Source organism: Ictidomys tridecemlineatus, chromosome 2 (assembly GCF_052094955.1).
Source record: "Ictidomys tridecemlineatus isolate mIctTri1 chromosome 2, mIctTri1.hap1, whole genome shotgun sequence".
In the NCBI taxonomy this organism is placed as follows: domain Eukaryota; kingdom Metazoa; phylum Chordata; class Mammalia; order Rodentia; family Sciuridae; genus Ictidomys; species Ictidomys tridecemlineatus.
In genome coordinates, this window is record NC_135478.1 from 184,921,566 (window position 1) to 184,943,067 (window position 21,502).

Sequence of the window (21,502 nt, forward strand, 5' to 3'; positions counted from 1 at the left end):
TGGACTGAATTAGAGTATAATTTTGTTGTTAAGCCAGAGAAATAATGTAAAGGAAAGTGGACAAATTGAATTGTTCACGTAACAGTTTTTCCTTTTATTATCCTTCTCAATTTCTGTGATGAGCTTGCCAATTAAAAATACATTTTGATTGAGGTCTGAAACTGATATACCTCCCAGAGTTTTGGACCCAAAACTCAATGAAAAAGAACCACAGAGGCATGCAACCAATAACCACTCAAATTGGAGTAAATTAGGACTATTCTGTTTTGCCACACTAGTCAGAAAGCCACAGGCATTCCACCACCCCAAGAGGGTCTGGAGAATTGGTGGAAAGTATAAAAAAATGAACATAAATAGTGCATAGTTGTGCTGCTTCAATCTTACTTAACAGGCATAGAAAGAATCTCAAATTTGAATTGAAAGGCCTCCCTTGAAAAAATAATAGCCTTTTAAGTAAAAATTTTGATCAAGTATTTCACCCGACAAATGCTTTTTAGTGTACTTTTAAGGCTCATCCTAAAAACACGACTCCCATTTTTATATGAGAGTAGAGTTATCAAAATGTGACTTCATACTTCTCTTCACATGTTTTATACTTTATAACACTAGTAACTAATGTATATTTATTTATTTAAGGTACATGATATTCTCTAAATCCAATAATTTACCAGCAAATGCAATAATAGAGATACATGCATGACTTTAAGGATGCAATACACTCATCGATTTTAATGAGGAATTCATGAGTATTTACTGAGAAATTCAGCTATAACAAGACAATTCATTGGGAATCAAAGATATATTAATAAAAGACAGAGTCCTGGCTATTAAGAAGCTCTTAACAGGTGAGGGAAACCCTTGTAATGCAGTATGAGAGTGCTCTGTGACAGTGCTAGGGTTTTGAAGTTTGTGTTCCTTCCAAATTCATGTTGAAACTTAATCCTTATTGTGCTGGTATTAACAGGTAGAACTTTTGGGAATGTGACTAAATCATGAGGGCTCCATCATCGTGAATGGGATTAATGCCTTTTTATTAAAAAGGCTTCAGAAATTGCCTGGCCCTTACATCTCTTCTTCCATATGAGGACACAGTGTGTACCTTTCCACTTTTTCTGCCCTGTGAGGATGCTCTAGGAAAACTTCATGTATGAAACAGACCCTCTTCAGACACCGAATATGCTGATGCCATGATCCTGGACTTTCCAGAACTGTGACAACCAAATATCCATTCTTCAGAAGCTGCCCAGTCTACAGTATTTTGTTATAGCAGCAGAAACAGACCGAGACAGGTAAGAAAAAGTAATTTCAGAAAGTCTAAAGTTTTTTAAAAATTCATTAATTAATTTTAATTAGGTATATATGACAGCAGAATGCATTTTGATTCATTGTACACAATTGTAGCAAACTTTTCATTTCTCTGGTTGTACACGATGTAGTGTTCCACCATATGTGCAGTCATACATATATCTAGGGTAATGATGTTCATCTCATTCTACCATCTTTCCTGCCCCCATGCCCCTTCCTCTCCCTTCCCTTTGCCCAATCAAAGCTTCTCCAATTTTGCCATGCATGCCCCCATTATGGATTAGCGGATTAGCATCCACTTATCAGAAAAAACATTCAGCCTTTGGTTTGGGGGGATTGGCTTACTTTGCTTAGCATGAGATTCTAACTCCAATAATTTACCAGCAAAAACAATAATTTTATTCCCTTTTAATGCTGAGTAATAAATATTCCATTGTGTGTGTGTGTGTGTGTATATGTATATATATATATATATATATATATATATATATATATATATATATATATATATATATATCCATTTATCTATCAAAGGGCATCTAGGTTGGTTCCACAGTTCAGCTATTGTGAATTGAGCTGCTATAAACATTTATGTGGCTGTATTACTATAGTATGTTGATTTTAAATTATTTGGGTATAGAACAAGGAGTGGGATAGCTAGGTCAAATGGTGGTTCCATTCCAAGTTTTCTAAGGAATCTCCATACTGCTTTCCAGATTGGTTGCATGAATTTGCAGTCACACAGGGTATGTATGAGTGTGCCTTTTTCTCCACATCTTTGCCAACACTTATTGTTGTTGGTATTCTCTCTCTCTCTCTCTCTCTCTCTCTATATATATATATATATATATATATATATATATATAGTTGTTGATGGACCTTTATTTTACTTATTTATATTTAGTTGTTGATGGACCTTTATTTTACTTATTTATATTTAGTTGTTGATGGAATTTTTTTTTAAAGAGAGAGTGAGAGAGGAGAGAGAGAGAGAATTTTTAATATTTATTTTTTAGTTCTCGGCGGACACAACATCTTTGTTGGTATGTGGTGCTAAGGATCGAACCCGGGCCACACGCATGCCAGGCGAGCGCGCTACCGCTTGAGCCACATCCCCAGCCCTGTTGATGGAACTTTATTTTATTTACTTATTTATATGTGGTGTTGAGAATTGTAACCAGTGCCTCACACATGAGAGGCAAGTGTTATACCACTGAGCTACAACTCCAGCCCCTGTTGTTTGTATTCTTGATGACTGCCATTCTGACTGGCTGGCATGAGATGAAATCTTAGAGATGAATCTTAATTTGCATTTCTCTAATTGCTAGAGATGTTGAACATTTTTTCACATATTTTTTGATTAATTGTATATCTTCTTCTGAGAAGTGTCTGTTCAGCTTCTTAACCCATTTATTCATTGGGTTGTATTTTTGGTGTTAAATTTTTTTGAGTTCTTTATATATCCTGGTGATTAGTGCTCTATCTGATGTGTGTGTGGCAAAAATTTGCTCCCCAAATGTAAGCTTTCTCTTCACCTCATTGATTGTTTCTTTTGCTGAGAAGAAGCTTTTTAGTTTTAATCCATCCCATTTATTAATTCTTAATTTTATTTCTTGCGCTTTAAGAGTCTTCTTAAGGAGGTCGGGGCCTAATCTGACATGATGAAGATTAGGACCTAATTTTTCTTCTGTTAGATGCAGGGTCTCTGGTTGTATTCCTAGGTTCTTGATCCACTTTGTGTTGAGTTTTGTGCATGATGGAGATAGGGGTTTTGTTTCATTTTGTTGCATATGGATTTCCAGTTTTCTCAGCACCATTTGTTGAAGAGGCTATCTTTTCTCCAATGTATGTTTTTGGCACCTTTGTCTAGTATGAGACTACTGTATTTATGTGGGTTTTTCTCTGTGTCTTCTATTCTGTACCATTGATCTACATGTCTATTTTGGTGCCATTTCCGTGCCAGTTTTGTTACTGTAGCTTTGTATTATAGTTTAAGATCCAGTATTTTGATATCTCCTGCTTCACTCTTCTTGCTTTTCCAAATGAATTTGTTAGTTGCTTTTCCTATTTCTATAAGGAATGACATTGGGGTTTTAATTGGAATCGCATTAAATCTGTATAGCACTTTGAGCACTATGGCCATTTTGACAATATTAATTTTGCCTATATAAAAGCATGGGAGATCTTTCCATCTTCTAAGATTTTCTTCAATTTCTTTCTTTAGTGTTCTGTAGTATTCTTTGTAGCACTCTTTCACCTCTTGTTAAGTTGGTTCCCAAGTATTTTTATTTATTTATTTATTTATTTATTTATTTATTTATTTATTTATTGAGGCTATTGTGAATGGGATAGTTTCTCTATTTTCTCTCTCAGAGAAATCATCACTGATATATAGAAATGTATTTGACTTATTAGTATTGATTTTATATCCTACTACTTTGCTGAATTAATTTACTAATTCTAAAAGTTTTCTGGTGGAGTTGTTTGGATCCTCTATGTATAGAATCATGTCTTCAGCAAATAACGATAGTTTGAGTTCTTCTTTTCCTATTTGTATACCTTTAATTTCTTCTGTCTAATTGAGGAAGCCTAAAATTTTTAACATTCTTTTTAAAATTTATTTATTCACTCTAACTTGCTATACATGATAGCAGAATGCTTTTCAATTCATGTTTTTAACATTTATAGGGATACGGCCACATCAATGATTATAGCGGCACAATTCACAATAGCTAGACTGTGGAATCAACCTAGATGCCCTTCAATAGATGAATGGATAAAAAAAAATGTGGCATCTATACACAATGGAGTATTATGCAGCACTAAGAAATGACAAAATCATAGAATTTGCAGGGAAATGGATGGCATTAGAGCAGATTATGCTAAGTGAAGCTAGCCAAGCCCTAAAAAACAAATGCCAAATGTCTTCTTTGATATAAAGAGAGCAACTAAGAACAGAACAGGAAGGAAGAGCATGAGGAAAAGACTAACAGTAAACAAAGACGAATGGGGGGAGAGAAAGGGAGAGAGAAGGGAAAGCATATGGAAATGGTAGGACACCTTCAATGATACACAAAATTATAAGAGGTTGTGAGGGGCAAGGGGGAGGGGGAAAAAGGGGGAGAGAATTGAACAACAGCAGAGGAGGTAGAGAGGGAAGATGGGAGGGAAGGGGAGGGGAGGGGAGGGGAGGGGAGAGGGGAGGGGAGGGGGGAGGGGAGGGGAGGGGGGATAGTAGGGGATAGGAATGGTAGCAGAATACAACAGTCACTAATGTGTCATTATGTAAAAATGTGAGTGTGTAACAGATGTGATTCTGCAATTGGTATTTGGCGTAAAAATGGGAGTTCAAAACCCAATTGAGTCAAATGTATGAAAGATGATATATCATGAGCTCTGTAATGTTTTGAACAATCAATAAAAAAATTTTTAAAAATGTTTTTAACATTTAAAGAAAAGTTTCTAAGGTACATAAATTTGAACTGAACAAATCTTCCAGGATAAAAGAAAGATTTTCAAGCAAAGGGGCAACATTTATAAAGTGACAGCAAATTAGGAGAAATTATAGGAAAATGAGGAGTCCAGAAAATAAGGTAAAAGATGGGAACTGAACTACTAGGGAACATTCCAAGATTAGCTTTTTTCCCCAAACACACAGGGACCAAGAGTTTTCTGAGTAGGATAAAATCATATCTGCATCTTAGAAAGATTACTCTAGTCTAGATTGGCAAAAGGCTAGAGGTAAAAGGAATAGTTTGTCAGAAATCCAGGTGAGAAAATGAAGAAAAAATGCAAAAGTTATTAAAGACATCTAAAAGATAGGATTGGTTGATCACTTAGGTGTAGAGGGAATGCAGCACAAAAAAAGAACACCTCTGAAAATCTGATATTTGTCTTTCTAAGTATACACTTGAATATATTTCTTGTTTTCTGTTGAGAACTGCAAGAATCTGTGCTGCATGAGTTTACATCTTGGTCTTAATGAAACTCACAGTAATATTGAAGGTAGATGAAAAGTGAAGGTTTGCCCAGCCTATCTGACATCTTCCTAAAAAGCCACTTTTTTTTTTATGTTGTTTGGGTGTAGAAAATTCACTTGGTAATAGTTAATAATCCCTTTCTGTTAACACAGTAAATGAGTATCAGTGCATATATTCCAGCAGATGGAAGCACCCAGGTAGTTTTTGTTGGGTTTTGTGCCCGAGTATCATTGTACTACTTACAGTTTGCCAGGTATTCTGTGGTACTTTTCATCTTTCCTTACCATGTTCCCCAGGCTAGGAACCCTCCCCCTGTCACCTTCTACCAGACCTTTAAAACCCTCTCACGTGCCACCTCCTCCAGGAAGTCTTTTCTAGTTCCTGTAAGTCAATGCTTTACACTGTAGACTGCAGGAGGAACGTTTGCAGTATCCTTCGCTCACCAGGGTATGAATTGACCTGTAAATCTACAAACTATTTGTTAATATCTGTAAATTGACTTTTCCCATGCTCATTGTTTTTAGAGCACTTTGGATTTTTGTTATATTCTGAAGGATGGCAAAAAGCATGAATCAAAATTTTTTTTTTTCACTTTTTCTCCATGCTCCTACCCTCTGAGATTCGGGAGTATTTTTCTCATTCCCTAATTCTCTCTCTATAACCCTGTGGCCCTCACTTCCAACTGACCTTGACATTCACAGGCTGAAGGAACAATATTAGAATAGTCGGGACTGGCCAGATGGGCTTTAAAACTCAGCAGTGACTTGGGGATGGGGAAAATCTGATTTGTATGTATGTGACTTTTGTAAACGCATTTGTAATTTAACTCACATGACTTCACCCAAATTTAATAAAGTCCTGTCATCACATTCAGATTTCAGACTTTTAGATGTTCACTAAACGCTTAATGTTGTAGAGTAATTCAGATCTGGTTTCATTTTTCAGTTTGAGAGAGAAATTTTTGATGGCCAGAGAAGTGTGTGTCTGTACACACACGTATATTTACATATGTAAAAGTATATATGTGTATATTAATATATATGGTATTAGGAAATAAGAGGATAAATTAATGGTATTTTCATAAATAGCATCTGGATATTGATTTATTTTCCAATTTTCTTGAGTCTACAAAAATGCTGTCCCTCCAGTTTTTCCAAAGTTAAAGTTGAAATTAGTCTTTGAAAACAATATTTGGGATTGAAGGCACTTTAGGGTCTGGAAGATAAAGGTCTGGAAGTGAAAAAATCTTGGCATTCATCCTACTTAAATACTTAAATTCGTGTTTTTAAAAATGAAATCGGATCCTGCCATGTCTGTCCTCAAAAACCACCCAATGCCTGATGCCCACTCCCAGCAAAACAAAACAAAACAAAACAAAACAAAACTATCCTTCACTCTGGTTTTCATGATCTGTCTGTCCCTCTACCTCTCTGCACCCATCCCATTTTCTTCCTCTCTACCTCCCCCTCCAGGAGCCACTCTGCCCCTGAGCTCATTGTTCCTCCCCCCCCCCTGCAACCCCTCCCCCCCTGCAACCCCTCCCCCCCTGCAACCCCTCTCCCCCCTCCCAGCAAGTGCCTCCAGCAGGCCTTTCACCCTTGCCATCCTTCCCCCTGAGCTGCTGCTGCCCCAGATACCTGCAAAGCTACTGCTCTCCTTTCATTCAGGTCTTTGCGTAGATGCCACTTCATCAAAAGGGACCTCTGACCAGTTCTTAAAATAGCACATTTCCTCCCCTGTTCTTCCCTCATGCTGGATTTTTCTACATAGTATTTATTTACCTGTTAATTTTTTTTAAATGTCTCCTCAGCCCATATGTCAGTTTCAAAAGAACAAAAATTTTGTCTGCTTTCGTTTGCCACCTGGTTCCGTTCATTGCTACTGCCTGGTGTCTATTCTAGCACCTGATACTTAGCAGGCACTCAGTACTTGTTGACTTTCCTACAAGTATTTATACCTGAGAAGTGAATATTTATTTCCTAAATGAATGCAGGTGGTAAAGAGGCAATAAATACAATTTATATGAAAGAAGAAATTTAAAAATCAAAATCAGAGTTTTCAAGATACTCTTGTTATTTATGTATGTTTTTAAATCATCAGTTTGTTTAAATCATGAGCCTAACAAGATTTGAGCATTGCACATAATTGAGGGGTACTGTGCACCTCTTCACTGCACCACATCAAGAAGTGTATAAGGTTCAGTCATTCAAATAAAATAAGATAAACTAATAAAAACCCATGTTTGAAGACTATATGGTTACATTAAAATATGGGGTTAAAGGACTTTAGAGCCTGAATGGCCAGCTCATCTCTTTGTCCCTTCACACTTTGTAATTCAGAGTTGCCCCCTTATTCTCTATTCTGTTTCTCATGTCTTCTTCTACCTATGAACAATTTCCTCAGTTAAGTCCCTCTATTTGAAAGAACTGCAGTGTTTCTTGCTCTGGGCTCCTGATTGATACAGATGAGATCACAAGTTTCATTTTGGACCTGATGAGGCAGAGGTGCCTTTACATATGAAGAACATAAAGCCTCACCCCATCCCATGGCCTGCTCTGGTCCCGCACTACCCCTCCATTCTCTTCAGGCTTCACCTTCTTTCTTGTTCAACCACTCTTACCACATTATCATACTGGTCTGTGTTACTTTCTTTAAAAATGCTAAGGTTTTTTCTTGTCATAGCAAACCTCATTCCTGAAGAAGTGGTTTCTATGGCTAGAATTTTCTTACTCCAGCCTTCACACTAAAGATATTCTCTGACAATCCTGCCTACCCACAGTTTTCCTTGTCATTTCCCATCAATGCAGTTTGCTCCTTTCCTTTATAGCACTTAGCATCATGGGTAATCACTATATTACTTATTAAGAAGCTTGTCAAATGTTTTAAAAATGCCACAAGGAGAGAGAAATCATGTCTATTTTGTTGACCACTGTTCCTGGTGCCTAGAAGAATGAATGAATGAGTGTATTACCAAGCTGTTCAGGGTGCTGGGAGCATTCCCAGGCTGATTCAGTTTCCAGCTTAGACTGCAAAGAAGCAGGAAGCACCCAAATAGGTTACTATGTTCACATCAGAATCCTTTTAGCACAATACCCCAGCACACTGGGATAGATGTTTAAACAAATGCTCTGGATGGTGATGTCTTTGTGGGTGTTTGAGGAACTGGGTCAAGAGTTTCTTTTCTCCTGTAGAAAATACAAGACAAATTTAACCAATTTAAATCACTGGGTAAGAAATCCAGCTTTTTGACTAGCTTGATTAAACCAGTGCCAGTAGTGCTTTAAGATTTAAGATATTTTTTTTTTCCAGTGCATGGGATGAAACCCAAGGCCTCAGCACACTAGGCAAGCACTCTTCCAATAAGCTACATTCCAAGACCTAAGATAATTTTAGGATAAAAATATTTACAACAATTTTACAGGAAGCATAATTCATTTCTTAGAGCTTCAGAAGAGGCATTTCTTCTTTAATAGACTGGAAGGCATCTATATCATTTGATATTTGATATTATTAACTTTGGTAGATATACACATAATGTCCTATGCAATGTAAATCTTCTAAGAATTATGTATTATGCTGGCATTCAGTTTTCCAAACACAAAGAAACCAAAAACTCATACTGATTCAGGGACAGCTTTTGGGTGGAGGCATGAAGTATCAAGAATTTCAAATAGAGCTACAAGGACTCTCTTGTACAACCACCATACAGAAGGTAAGTGCTAGTGTTTCACCCACAATATTCAAATATTATTTTACAATAATTTGTTGAAAATGAAGCTTACTGTGAATCCTCATGTCTATGATGTTTAGATAATTTGCAAATATTGAAGAAAAAACTTGAGGCATACTGTACCAAAGCTAGAGAAGGAACAAAACACTGTGACAATAGTTGCAAATGTGTTTCCTTATCTGTACAATAACAAGGTTTTGCATATGAAATAATGTTTTGAGCAAAGCAGCAACTTAAAGTATACAAATGTTGAGAATTTTCTTCTCAAATATTTTTTTAAATGACTCTATGGAAAGGTGGCTAAAAGAAGAAAATAGGCCATAATTATTAGTGTTATGTTCATTTTATTGAATGTACCTCCCAACACTTTAATACATTATCATACATGGCTAATTAGATGCTTGCAAAACATTTGAAATGGCCTATGGCTCATAATGACCTTCCCATTGAAATTTTTCCAGATTGTTCCTTCCTTTCTTCTCACCAGAATTGGACTTCTAGGTCGTTCAACCACAGAATCTCAGCAGCTACAAACTGTGGAACTAAAATTTTATTAGAAAACTGTGGTAATTGGACACGTGTCAGCAGTAGATGCACAGTTTGCTTACATTTGCCAACGGCAGTTCCTTGCTGAGTTTCATACTCTCAAATTATGCCGTTTTATAGAAATAAGACATAAAAGGCAGGAGGCAGTCATGTTGAATGTTATCTTTGTCTATCCTACTACAAACCAAACCTTCACTGTTACTTGGCTCTTGATTCCACAGCTTAAAACTATATTCATAATTATTGGTAGCAATAAAATTAAAAAGTTTTAAACTTTGGCCACTGTAGGTATCAACTTGTGTGTATTTTGCATTTATCTCCTGTGATTTAAGAGAGATTTATGAACTGAAATAGAACACTTGGGGTAAAAATGTCTGCTTTGAAATAATCCTGTAATGAGTGTCTTTCTAGGCAATCACTCATGAAAGGTATAGAGAATCTACTATAGAGTAAGAGTGTGGATGTTTCTTATATGTTATGCCAGATCTGAATAAAGATATATCATTTGCTATCTTTTCTGTCAAGGAAACATTTAAATTTGTGTATGCACTAAACAATTTCTGGGGACCATATATACTGTTTTTTTATACATAGAATTGATGTTATGGACCTAGAGAACTTTTGTTATGTTTGGGTCTCAGGAGTAAAAACAGAGTTGCACTGAGTCATACCTATGACACATTGTCCTATCATTTGTGACCTACAGCATCCATTGCTCAAAGATTTTGCTGCAGATTGGTGTGATATAGGAGAATATACTATAGAGTAAGAGTGTGCTTTTACCACAGTCCAGAGTGAGGTTAATCTATGCTTAGAAGAATCACTGTGTATTCTTCACTCCTCATTAACCATAGGAGTTAAGTAGCTCCAGGCATAGCAACAATGATTTTTATATTTTCAACTGTATACATAATTAAACATTGAATACTCTTCCCTTCTCTAGATTCAAGAAGGCTCACTTTGTTAAAGAAACTTAACAGTTAAAGAAAGCAAAACTAACTTATATAATTCTACTGTCCCTTCATTAATTTACTGCCAGTGAAGAACTAAGTATTTTCTGCTTACCCACCTCCAGTTTTGACTATAATTCCTTTGCCTAATTGTTGATGAAGACAACTGTTAATTGTACTCAGAGTCTAGCTCAGGAAATAGTTACAATTATCCTTTAATAATGTTAAACTTAGAAGAAATGAAAACCCACCCACTGGTTTTCTATATGAAATATAGTCCAAAATTTATCAAAAGGAAATATGATTCTCCTTAAAAACTTACCAAGGAAGGTTAAGCATTATATAGCTTTTGATGGCAATAGAAAATAACAGAAATAATGAAAAACAGCTTTAGGGTTAGATTAAAATAGTAATAGTACTTACTTCAGATATATTAGCAACTGGAAGAGAATCTCAACTGCATTTATATTTTACCTGTTCGCAAAAATTGTTGATTTGCTCTGTTTTGTTTTTTTTTACCAGATAGGCTCAGGACACCTGGGATCCCCCTTACCATATCAATCTACCCCCTGAATAATAGGAAAAATGTTTAAATCAAAATTACCATATCCATTAAGAATGCAAATGTGGTTCTGATTCTTTGCTCTTGGAATAAAAGACACACAAAAGAAATAATTTTTGAAGAAGTATGTAAATTACACAAAGTGTGGGAGACAATTGTTACCTGCCTCCCATGAGAGCTGTAGGACTCTAATCCACAGGGTGCCCCTTCTTCAGTTACCAAAACATATGCATTCCCTGTGCTTTATTCTTAATATATGGAAACCAAGTTGAAAGTCAAGTTGAAACCCTGAATATTAAAATACATGGCAAACAAACCAGTTATGTTCTATTCACATCTAATCCCCACAAATGCCTGAGGTATTTCATAGCATTTAAACCTTTACTTCAGCAATTGCCTGCCACCATTCATTTACACATCCACTACTTGTTGCTTTACTCACAGATTTGTGAGGAAGATGACTACCAAGCTCCTTCCCTGAGGAGATTCCAGGAGACTCCCAGCTAATACTCTAAGGATATCTGGAATGCCCTAGAGTCCCTATTTCCCTCCCCTCTTCCCTTGGGAAGATTTTGAAGGCCTGTTATGTTCTCAAATCTATATCTGGGTTAATATTCCGTAAATACTTCCTGACTGCTTCTATCATCAATTCTGGTTTTCAATGTTTTTTAATACTTTAGAGAAAATATTACTTTAATTTTAAATTTTTTGTTGCCATATACCACTTCATTTCTTGTTGACAGATTAAAAATTGAAGATGAATTGTTAAGCAGAATGGGAGCAGAAACTACTAGAAATCTCAAGGGAAAGAATCTATTGAGTTGGCATAAGCCAAATTATTTTGAGACCCAAACATTTGAGATTAAGCACTTGACATTTGGGAGAAGCTTGTGCATTCTATGACACATAATCACTGTGGATTATCTGATTATTAATGATTATAACTTCTTGGCAGATTCTTACATTTTTGTAAGGCTTTGTAGAAAAAAGCCAAATAAGGTATTTTTCCCCCCAGAAGAACAAAAGTTGGACCTTCGGATAATAAATAGGAATAATTCTTTGAAGGACAAGTAGTGTTAGTATAAAGAGGAGGGAGAACAAAAGAAGAAACTAACATGTTTCTACCACCTTCTATGTACTAGGCACGGTGGCCATCAAGCCACATATGTGGTCCTATTTAATAAAAGCTTACAATTGCTTAGTGAAGTAGGTACTTGTCTCCCCATCCTAGAGAGGAGGCAAAACTTGCCCAAAGTCATCCCAACAGTAAAGAGGGAACTGGAACTAAGCCCAGGGCTGGCTGTTGATTCTAGAACTGGTGCTCTCACAGAGCTGCTGGTCGGAGCCATGTTATTTGCAGTTACACCGAACATCAGTTGAAACACAAGTCTGAGCCTCGGAAACACAATGGCACTGGGTAACCACAGAACAAATTATGAAAGAAGGAGAAAAGGAAAAAGAGACGGGAGGGAGGGAGACTGAGAAGAAAGAAGAACACAGGAAAGGAAAGATGGAAGGAGGGAGGAAGGGAGAGGGAAGGGGCAAGGGGAGGAAATCACTAGCTTGTCACTTCACTCCCACTCTAAGCAGTTACTGTCTCTATTAACTGGATTTCTTTCATTTTAATAAGAGCTGGTCTGTTTTTAATGAAGTAAAAAACAACATCATCTACCTAATTTCTGGCATTTTTAATGAATTTAATATGATTTTTTTTCAGAAAACCTAACATCATTAAAACTAAAAAGAGCTCCCATTTAAAAGTTTAGCATGGACTGACATACTTTTAGTTTACAGTAACGTGTATAGTGATTTTTACTAATTGTTATTGTTTAAAACAACAGAAAAATTTATATGTCAAGACAGGTCTAGGACACAATAGTTTTATGAGGGAAGTAAGCATCTGTGACGCAGTTAACACAGACCGAACTGGCCCCCTAAATAGTTTCACATGTTTATTTTGGAATCGACATGGTTTTTAAATTTCTAGATACCAGATTTTTTCTCTGGAATATCTAACACAGAACCATATTAAGAGTTGTGAGACTGAAATATCCTCAGTTAATATGCATTCATATTCTTTTATTCACAGTTCTCTGACAATAATATCCCAGCCTACCATACATTATGTGTGCAACCTTTAGAAAGTGACTCAGCCACTCTGTGAATTGTTTACATGTGCAAAATGGACTTCACAATAAAACCTTTCCCACACTTAAGAAGGATATAAGCTACATAAATTGATCATCTAAGATGATACCCTTCTCCCGTTATAAAAAGCACATCTAACTCTCTTTGTATCTTTTTTATTTTTACATTATGTAGAAAAGAAATATCTACAGGACAGTGAAAAACTCAGGCTCCTAATAATATATAAAAGCAGGGAGGTATATAGCAAGGTGTGTTCACTGAGGGGAACATGTGGAAAATGGGAATGTACAGATTCTGTCCCAAGTAACTCTAGATTTTTGTCAAGAATTCCATGATGTATCAAAATAATTATCTTAAACTAGGCACAGTACCACAAGCCTGTAATCCCAGCTATTTGGGAGGCTGAGGCAGGAAGATTGCAGGTTCAAGGTCAGCCTCAGCAACTTAACAAGGACTTAAACAACTTAGCAAGAACTTGTCTCAAAACAGAAAAATAAAAAAGGGTTGGGGACTTAGCTTAGTGGTAAATTATCCCTGGGTTCAATACCCAGAATAAAATTTTTTTAAAAAAATTATCTTTTAGGATGTTATTACTCTATTGGCTTCAGTGTATAATGGGCAAAATCAAGTAAAGAGTCTCTGAATTCTGGAAGAAAATCAGATTTACTGGCATAATAAAAATTTATTTCCACTTCAATAATGGTATTTCTATGAAAAAAAAATATTTTTAGAAACTGAGAAAAAAAGAAAATAGGCCATCAACAGAAAACAGTCATCTCTCCTGCAGTGTGATAATCCATTCACATGAAAACAAGATGAGTCAATCTTAGACTCAACACCCATGGCCCCTGTAGTTTGCCCAAGAATGACAGAAACCAGGCTGTTGGGGGCAAATTGGGAAGAAGGCTAAATATCTTTGGGGCCATGGATGATATTATTCTAGGAGTCTGAAAATCCAACAAATGTCACTTGTTGAGGAGAGAGGCAAATGTTGTGAACCTTGACAAAGGCACACAATGACAGAAAGCACCACTGCCCACCAGGTCTGTGCTCTGAATGTGAGTGGATTTTGGATGCCTCTGTGTACCACTGAACATTGTGCATCGATGTTAGCTTCTTTCTTCTTGCTCAAAGTATTAGCACACGGCAAATAATTTAAAGCATTTAATGTTTACTGCAAGCTATCAAAGTAATGCAATTGATTTGATTTTTATTATTATACAAATTAAAGTGCACTGCCACTCTTCCTGTGGGGAACCAGGCTAAACAATAACCTATAACATGCAATGACCAAGAATTGAACTGTAAACTGCTATGTTGAGTTGAAAGTCATTACTATTGAGCTATTATTCATCTTGAATCTGAAGCACTTGAACATGCTTCAATTCATAAGCTTTTGAACATGCTTTAATTCATTTAGACAACAGAAAATCAAATAAAGATATGAAATGAATAAAGTGATTTACACGTTTAAAGTTGAACACATGAAGAAAAAAAAAACCAGCTTTCTACTGCTGTTTGAAGAAGGTGCACTGTTGTGAGAGTAATTTGAAAAGACCTGGGGCATTAATTTCATCTTCAGATGGGAATCCTCCCCTTCCTATAAATTTATTACTCATATACATTAGAACATAAAGGTCTATGTTAAGTTGGATGCTTTCTGACATACTTCACTTGACCTTGCCTCATCCAACATTCTCTACTTCATTCACTGCCAAAGTTCTTAACGAAGAACAAATTGCATGTATATATATATATATACATATATATGCAACTGTCATTTCCTCCTCCTCACTCCTTTCTTAGTCTCGCAGCCTAGCTTCTTCCCTAATCATTCCAGGCAAATAGTTCATCTGAAGGTTTCCAACCTCCTAACTGAGGAGACCAATAGGTCAGCCATGGTCTTACTCCCCCACTCCCTACTTTTCTGCAGTATCTGACTCCACTGATCTTTTCAATACATCTTTCACTGCTGGCTTCCGAGGCATGGTACAGCTTGGTTCTCCTCCCATGCCTCTGACCTTGTTTCTCTGTTGCATGCATCATTCATTTCCTTCCTTTCTCCTACCCTCTAAATACAGGGGTTTCCCCACCGTTCTTTCCTTGAACCTCTTTCATCCTCTCTTTTCTTTGTTGAGTCTTCTGACTTTACAGACTCAGCTATCACTTTGATACCGACGACACACACATCTCCAATGTCAATCTGCTCCGGTACGTGATCCACACATTTACTTAGGACCAGCCGATCCAGTGCACATCCTCATCTTCTAAAATGGAGTCAGCTCTTCTAGCTTTCCCTGTGTATTTATTGGGGGCGCAATTTGCCCTGTCACCTGAGGTTATATCCTTTTGTCTCAACTTCTTGTTTGGCTCTTTCTCTCTCTGCATAATTTACTTCCACATCTGCATCATTATGATCCTACCCACTGTCATTATAACATAGTCTGCAACGTCTGCCACAGCCCTGCCCAACTGTATGCACAATATTTATTTTTTCCCCTGTTAAAGACTTGTCTTCAAATATTCTTGCAGGGGATCTTTCTGATCAAGCAGTTCCCCCATGGCTCTGCTCTCATGTCACAGAACCAAATTAATGTTTTTTACAACAATCAAAAAGCACAGGCATGTATAGCATAAAAAGTACACACTTCAATCCGGGCACAGTGGAACACACTTATAATTCCAGCAGCTCCAGAGCCTGAGGCAGGAGGATCGCAAGTTCAAAGACAGCCTCAGCATTGGCAAGGTGCTTAGCAACTCAGTGAGATCTTGTCTCTAAATAAAGGATACAAAATAGGGCTGGAGATGTGGCTCAGTGGTCAATACTCCTGAGTTCAATCCCTAGTACCAAAAAAAAAAAAAAAATACACACTTCACAGACCACAAATTTGGTGTGAAAAAATATAAATTTCTTTCTTTCTAAAAAAATTTAATATCCAGTTAAATGCCTATTCCTCCATAAAGTGAGTAGACAGGAAACTTCTAGATATATTTGCTCTCAGTGATGGGGCCACAGAACATTTGATGAGGCTTCCTCGGATGTTATCTCCCATAGTCCTTGCTGTCACTTCTCCTGCTTTCACCCGTGGCTGCCTCAACTTGACCCCTCCTCAGAGGCTACGTTCAGAAAAGTGAAGGAGAAGTCTTCTCTGCTGCTGTGTCCCCAACCTCTTTGTGCAGGTTCTGGTGAAAGAAGGATCTGAATTTAAGGGCCCCTTCTGAGGACATTTCCTAGTACCTGGCTCCCTTTCTCCCCACCTGCATTTCCTCATCTGTTTTCTAATCCAGAGAATTAGATATCTTGAGAGTGGTTATAAAGGGCTGGCTCCCATCAACCTTTTCTGCAGGGCAGAATACAACTTACTGAATGAACTTTATTTTCTTACTTGTGTTTATGCTGTAACATCCTTATCCCTGGGGCATAAGCTCAGAGCCCACTAGAGGCTTCCTGCATGGAAGGCAGGAGCAGAGGCAGGATAAAGGAGGAAAGAAAGCTAAATGTCCTGTCCCTCCACTGCAGGAGCAGATCTCAACAACCATTAACAAAGCTACCTCTCCAGAGAGGGTGATTGCTAACCTGCAGGGCAGCACCTCCTGCTGACAGGGCTTGGAAGGAAGGGGCATCGCACTATTGCTGTAATTTGCTTCAAAACTTTGTTCATTTCATTCCATACCTGTTTTTGTTTTCTAAATTTTTTTAAAAAATACATGTAAAGACATGAGTTCACCATATACCTCAACCATGGCATTTCTGAAGTTCTATGGAAGGAACCACTTAAGGCAAATATGTGATCTATGTGTGTTTTGTTTGCCATATATATATATGGTTTTACATCTTTAAAAAAATATTTTAATGTAATTTTCCCATAAAATCGATATTTTCCATTTTCTCTAAAAAAAGATGAAAATTGGTAACAACAGGAATTTGTACAGAATTGGTTTGGTTTGAGATTGCAAGGATGGATGAAGATGAGGGGGAATTGAGTGAGAGGAATTAATATCAAATAAGCACTTTCTGTGTGACAGACAACCACATGCACACATGCACGCACGCGCACACACACATACTCACACATACTCTTACACACCTGTGTGCACACACCATTTCATCCTTGCAATGACAGAGGTAAGATTTTATTGTTCCCATTTCAAGAAGCTAGTAAGTTACAGAGCCAAGAAAGGATCCCACACCTCTCTCACTAGGAAGCCATATGACTGAAGGGGAAATAACTGGTAAATAATTTAGGCCCACTGCACGTAAGTCCCGGTGGTACTTTTCATAAAAAGGAATGGGCGGAAGCAACGAACAAACCAAAATACAAAAAACATAAGCTGCTGCCATTGTCTGCTACTTCCAAGCAAACATCTCAGTTGCCAGAGTGCGCTCCCTTCCCAGGTAGTAAAATGAAGTAGCTGAAAGTTTAAACATGACAGATTTATCTTAAAGCAATAAATCCTTCTATTCTTTGGAGCACTTCTGGTCACCATTATCATAGAGGCCTCCTTTCCAAGGACTGAAGAAATCTCTATGATAGAAATAATATAAATAACTGATATTTTACTTCTGATTGCCCTGGCCTTTTTCAAAATGGGATACTATCGGCTGAGAAAGTGTACAGTAAGTTATATCCAAGTCGCTCTTCCTACTGTCTCTATGAATGTGCAAAGGAGCAATTTTCTTTCTAAATCAAATGTGTCTGACAAGATGAACTTGCTGTTTTACAGATAAAAAAAAGTTGTCTCCCTCAGGAGAGTTTGCACCTTCTAGATACCACGAGCTTCTCTCCTCTCCTTCTGGACATAATTAGTTTCTTTAATCATGCCTAATAAATCAGTCCTTTCCTTCTCTTCATGTGTTTTTTTCTTGCATTTCTCTGAACTCCAATCAGTTGCTTTCTGTATTCTTAGTAATGAGTAAAATCAAACTAAACAGATTATTTCAAATTGTGAATTTAAAAAAAAATACTCAAAATGTGATACTATAAAAGCTATAGGTTTCCTATACAACACCCTTAAAATAAAAATAAAATCAAAGGTAACAAAAGGAAAGAAGGAGAAAGAGCTAGTCATAATTCCTATGAATGTCATAACCTCACAACATTTTTACAGATATTCCCCCATAACTCAAGGTTAGCAGGCTCCGTTTGTTATTATATTATCTACAATATTGCATGTGATATTACGATATCATTTATGGATAACTGTGGAATTCAAACTCTTTCCAGGGTGCTTTCTTTTTCTGTTTTTTTTTTTTTTCTCCAGTTGTGTCGCTAACCCTGTTCCTGTGGCCAGGGTCTGGTCTGCATTTGACTCATTCCTTAAGTAATTCACACCTGCCTGTCCGGCTAAATCACCAAGTATCACTCATTCCACACTGTCCAGTGTAGGAAGCCACTTACTTCAAGTAATTTGCTGCTTCCCGGACCTCCTGCTGTCACCATTTTCCAGAAAGAAGATGAACCATATCCCTTTGACTTGCCGCCTTCTCTAGCAAATCTATTTGTTATCAAGAATTGCTCTGAGTCTCTGGTCTCCACTGGCTCACCATGATGTCTGCCTCACCTTCCTCTATCACTTTCTTATGCTGGGTTAATAGCCCTGCCATGCTGGTTATTTTCAAAATACCATAGTCATTCATTCAAAGTTTATTTTAACTTACAAGCTAGAGCTTTGTTTTTAAAGATAATTCAACTCCAATGTTGGAACTTTCTTGAAACAGGCATATTGGAATCCAAGAAAACAGAGTGTGGTTTCAGACATCATCTTGATGCTTTCTAGCTAAGTAAGAATAGAAGACAGAAGACTGGTGGAGATGCAAGATTCTGGAACCAAACTGATTGCATTTGAATCTCAGCTGCACCAGTCTGTGTGATGAGATGCTGTTATAGTTTGGATATGAAATGTCCCCAAAAGCTCATGTGTTAAAGGGTTGGTTGCCAGCCTGTGGTGCTATAGGGAGGTGGTGAAACCTTTAGCAGTTAAGGCCTAGTAGAAACTCATTGGTCCTTGAGGAGAATATTGGGACTCCCATCCCTTCTTCTCTTTCCCTCTGCTTCCTGGTCAAAGAGGTGAGCAGCTTTATTTTACCACATGACATTTGTTTCACCTCCCTGCCATGGCATTCTGCCTTTCCACAGGCCCAAAGTGACAGGGCCCCGAGTAACCATAGACTGAAACCTCTGAAACTATGAGCCAAACAAATCTCTCTTCTTTTTAAGTTGTTTATCTTGGGTGTTTTGTCACAGGTACATAAGTCTTACTAACACAGATACTTAATTTCTCTGTGCCTTAGTTTCCTTATCCATCAAATGGGAATAGGAATAATGGTGTCTATCTCAAAGGACTGGGAGATTCAGTAAGAATGGGCAGATAAAACTTTGTCATTTCATGAGTTAGTAGCCACAAGCACCTCTGCAGAACAGTAGGTCACTGAATGATAAGGGAGAATGTCAAGCCTTGTTCAGCTCCTCAACAAAAATTCTCTCTATCTTTAAAGATGTCAATTTCCAGTTAGAAATAAAATAGGTGCACACACACAAAGAAGCAAAATAATTACAGGGCAATAGATACCTGTTCTTCAGATTCAGAATCATTCTGCATAAACATGGAATCTATTAATCACTAGAGATTAATTGCTTCAATTCACTACTAATTCTAGATTATTATTTTCAACCTGACCTGCAGAGTCAGCTGGATCTGTCCTTAAACTGAGAAATCAATTATATGCATTTAGTTCGGGTTTTCATAGGTTTATCAGCAGGAGCTATATTAAAAATATGCAATTGTTTAGACTAAGCTATCTATTGATCTACCATCTATCCATTGATGTCAGGTCCTTTTCATGTTTTAACAAAACAGGTACATAAATCAAAATCTGGAAGAATGTTAAAATATTTAATTTATATTACCATACCTTTCTGTAAGAAACCAGTTTTCTGTAACCTTTAAATATCCTATGAGATTTTTAAAGTAAGGAAGAAAAAATCTTCAGTACAGTTTTAACTGGACATGGAGAACATAATTTAAGAAAAAAACATTAAAAATCTTTCATTCTGGATGGTATTAACTAAACTGTGAGACATAGGAAAAATATTCTTGGGCTTCAATATGGCTTAGCATTGTAAATTAAGCACTGATTTTATAAAGGATCATCAGTGATCTGAAATACTATACACATATGTCTCCAAGCATTCAGTCTGTAAGATACTGATTTGGGGAGCACACCTGGTCACTCTCAGCATACTGCGTGGCCTGGGCCTACAAGAGGCTAAGAGCTAGTGGCTGCCACCATTTGACCTTGACAAGCTGTTTTGCCTTTCTTGCTCTTAATTCTATTTTGCCACTCTATTTCATACAGAGTTCACTACAAACCACCTCGAAGCCTTTTCAGAGCAGGATATAAATAAGTATGTTTTAAAAAGAGAAGGAACTTAAACCAAGACTTTCTGATGTTGACCTTAGAGTTTGATTCCAAACTCCAAGATCATGAAGATAATTGAACATACATTTTTGTTCATTTGAAATTGATTTAATAGTTAAATATGCTTTTATCTAATAATGAATATGCCAAAGTTTAAGAATAGCTAAATGAAATACTTCAATTATTAGGCATTGATTGATTTTTTTTTAAAGTGAGAAACACCACTTTATTTTTTATCATAGGAGTACATAGGATGTGGTCATTGGACTTTAGAATATATTTAGAAAAAAAAGTATTAAGGGTTTTTCAGACACTTTTGCAACATTTTACAGCACCAAATGAGACTTAAGAAAGTCACAATAAGTTATATTTAAGGACCTTCCCAAGATGTAGGAAAACTAGTGGGAGGTTAGTCTCAGGAGATTTGAGGATAGTATATAGCTATAAAAGCACTATGCATTTAAATTTTTTCTTCTAATGAAGTCTGTAATCATATGAATAATAGGAGAATCTGAAAATGTTATGTTGCCAATAAATATATAGTGATTTTTAATCAGAAATAATTTTCTAGCTAATTGAACACATAAGTGATCATAAACAAAATTTATGGATTCCTCTCACTTTAGACATTACATTTCTCATTTGATAATCTAAAATATCATTTTTATTGTTAGTTAAAATAAACTCAGTACACTGGAAAAAAATGTAAAGGTGCAGGAAAACAGCGATTTGAGTAATTTTAAACATTGGTATGAATTTTTTTATAAATTTAAATGATGGAGGGGATTTAACATTTACTGAATAAGTTAGAGCTTATTTAATCAACATTTTACGAGTCATTTAATGATGACAAAAAAAACT

General features: G+C 36.6%; 1 protein-coding gene across 6 annotated transcripts in view; it reads right to left on the minus strand.

The window, feature by feature from the left end:
* Cped1 (cadherin like and PC-esterase domain containing 1) overlaps nt 1–21,502 on the minus strand; it is a 250,834-nt gene that overhangs the window by 73,380 nt on the left and 155,952 nt on the right. Inside the window, exon 16 of one of the 6 annotated variants that reach the window (XM_078040313.1) lies at nt 7,380–8,470. The exons of the other annotated variants lie outside the window; for them this stretch is intronic. Within the exon in view, the coding sequence (XP_077896439.1) occupies nt 8,453–8,470 (18 nt within the window). The 3' untranslated portion in view covers nt 7,380–8,452. Of the gene's footprint in view, nt 1–7,379; nt 8,471–21,502 lie in introns of those variants that run through there. 6 annotated transcript variants of the gene reach the window in all.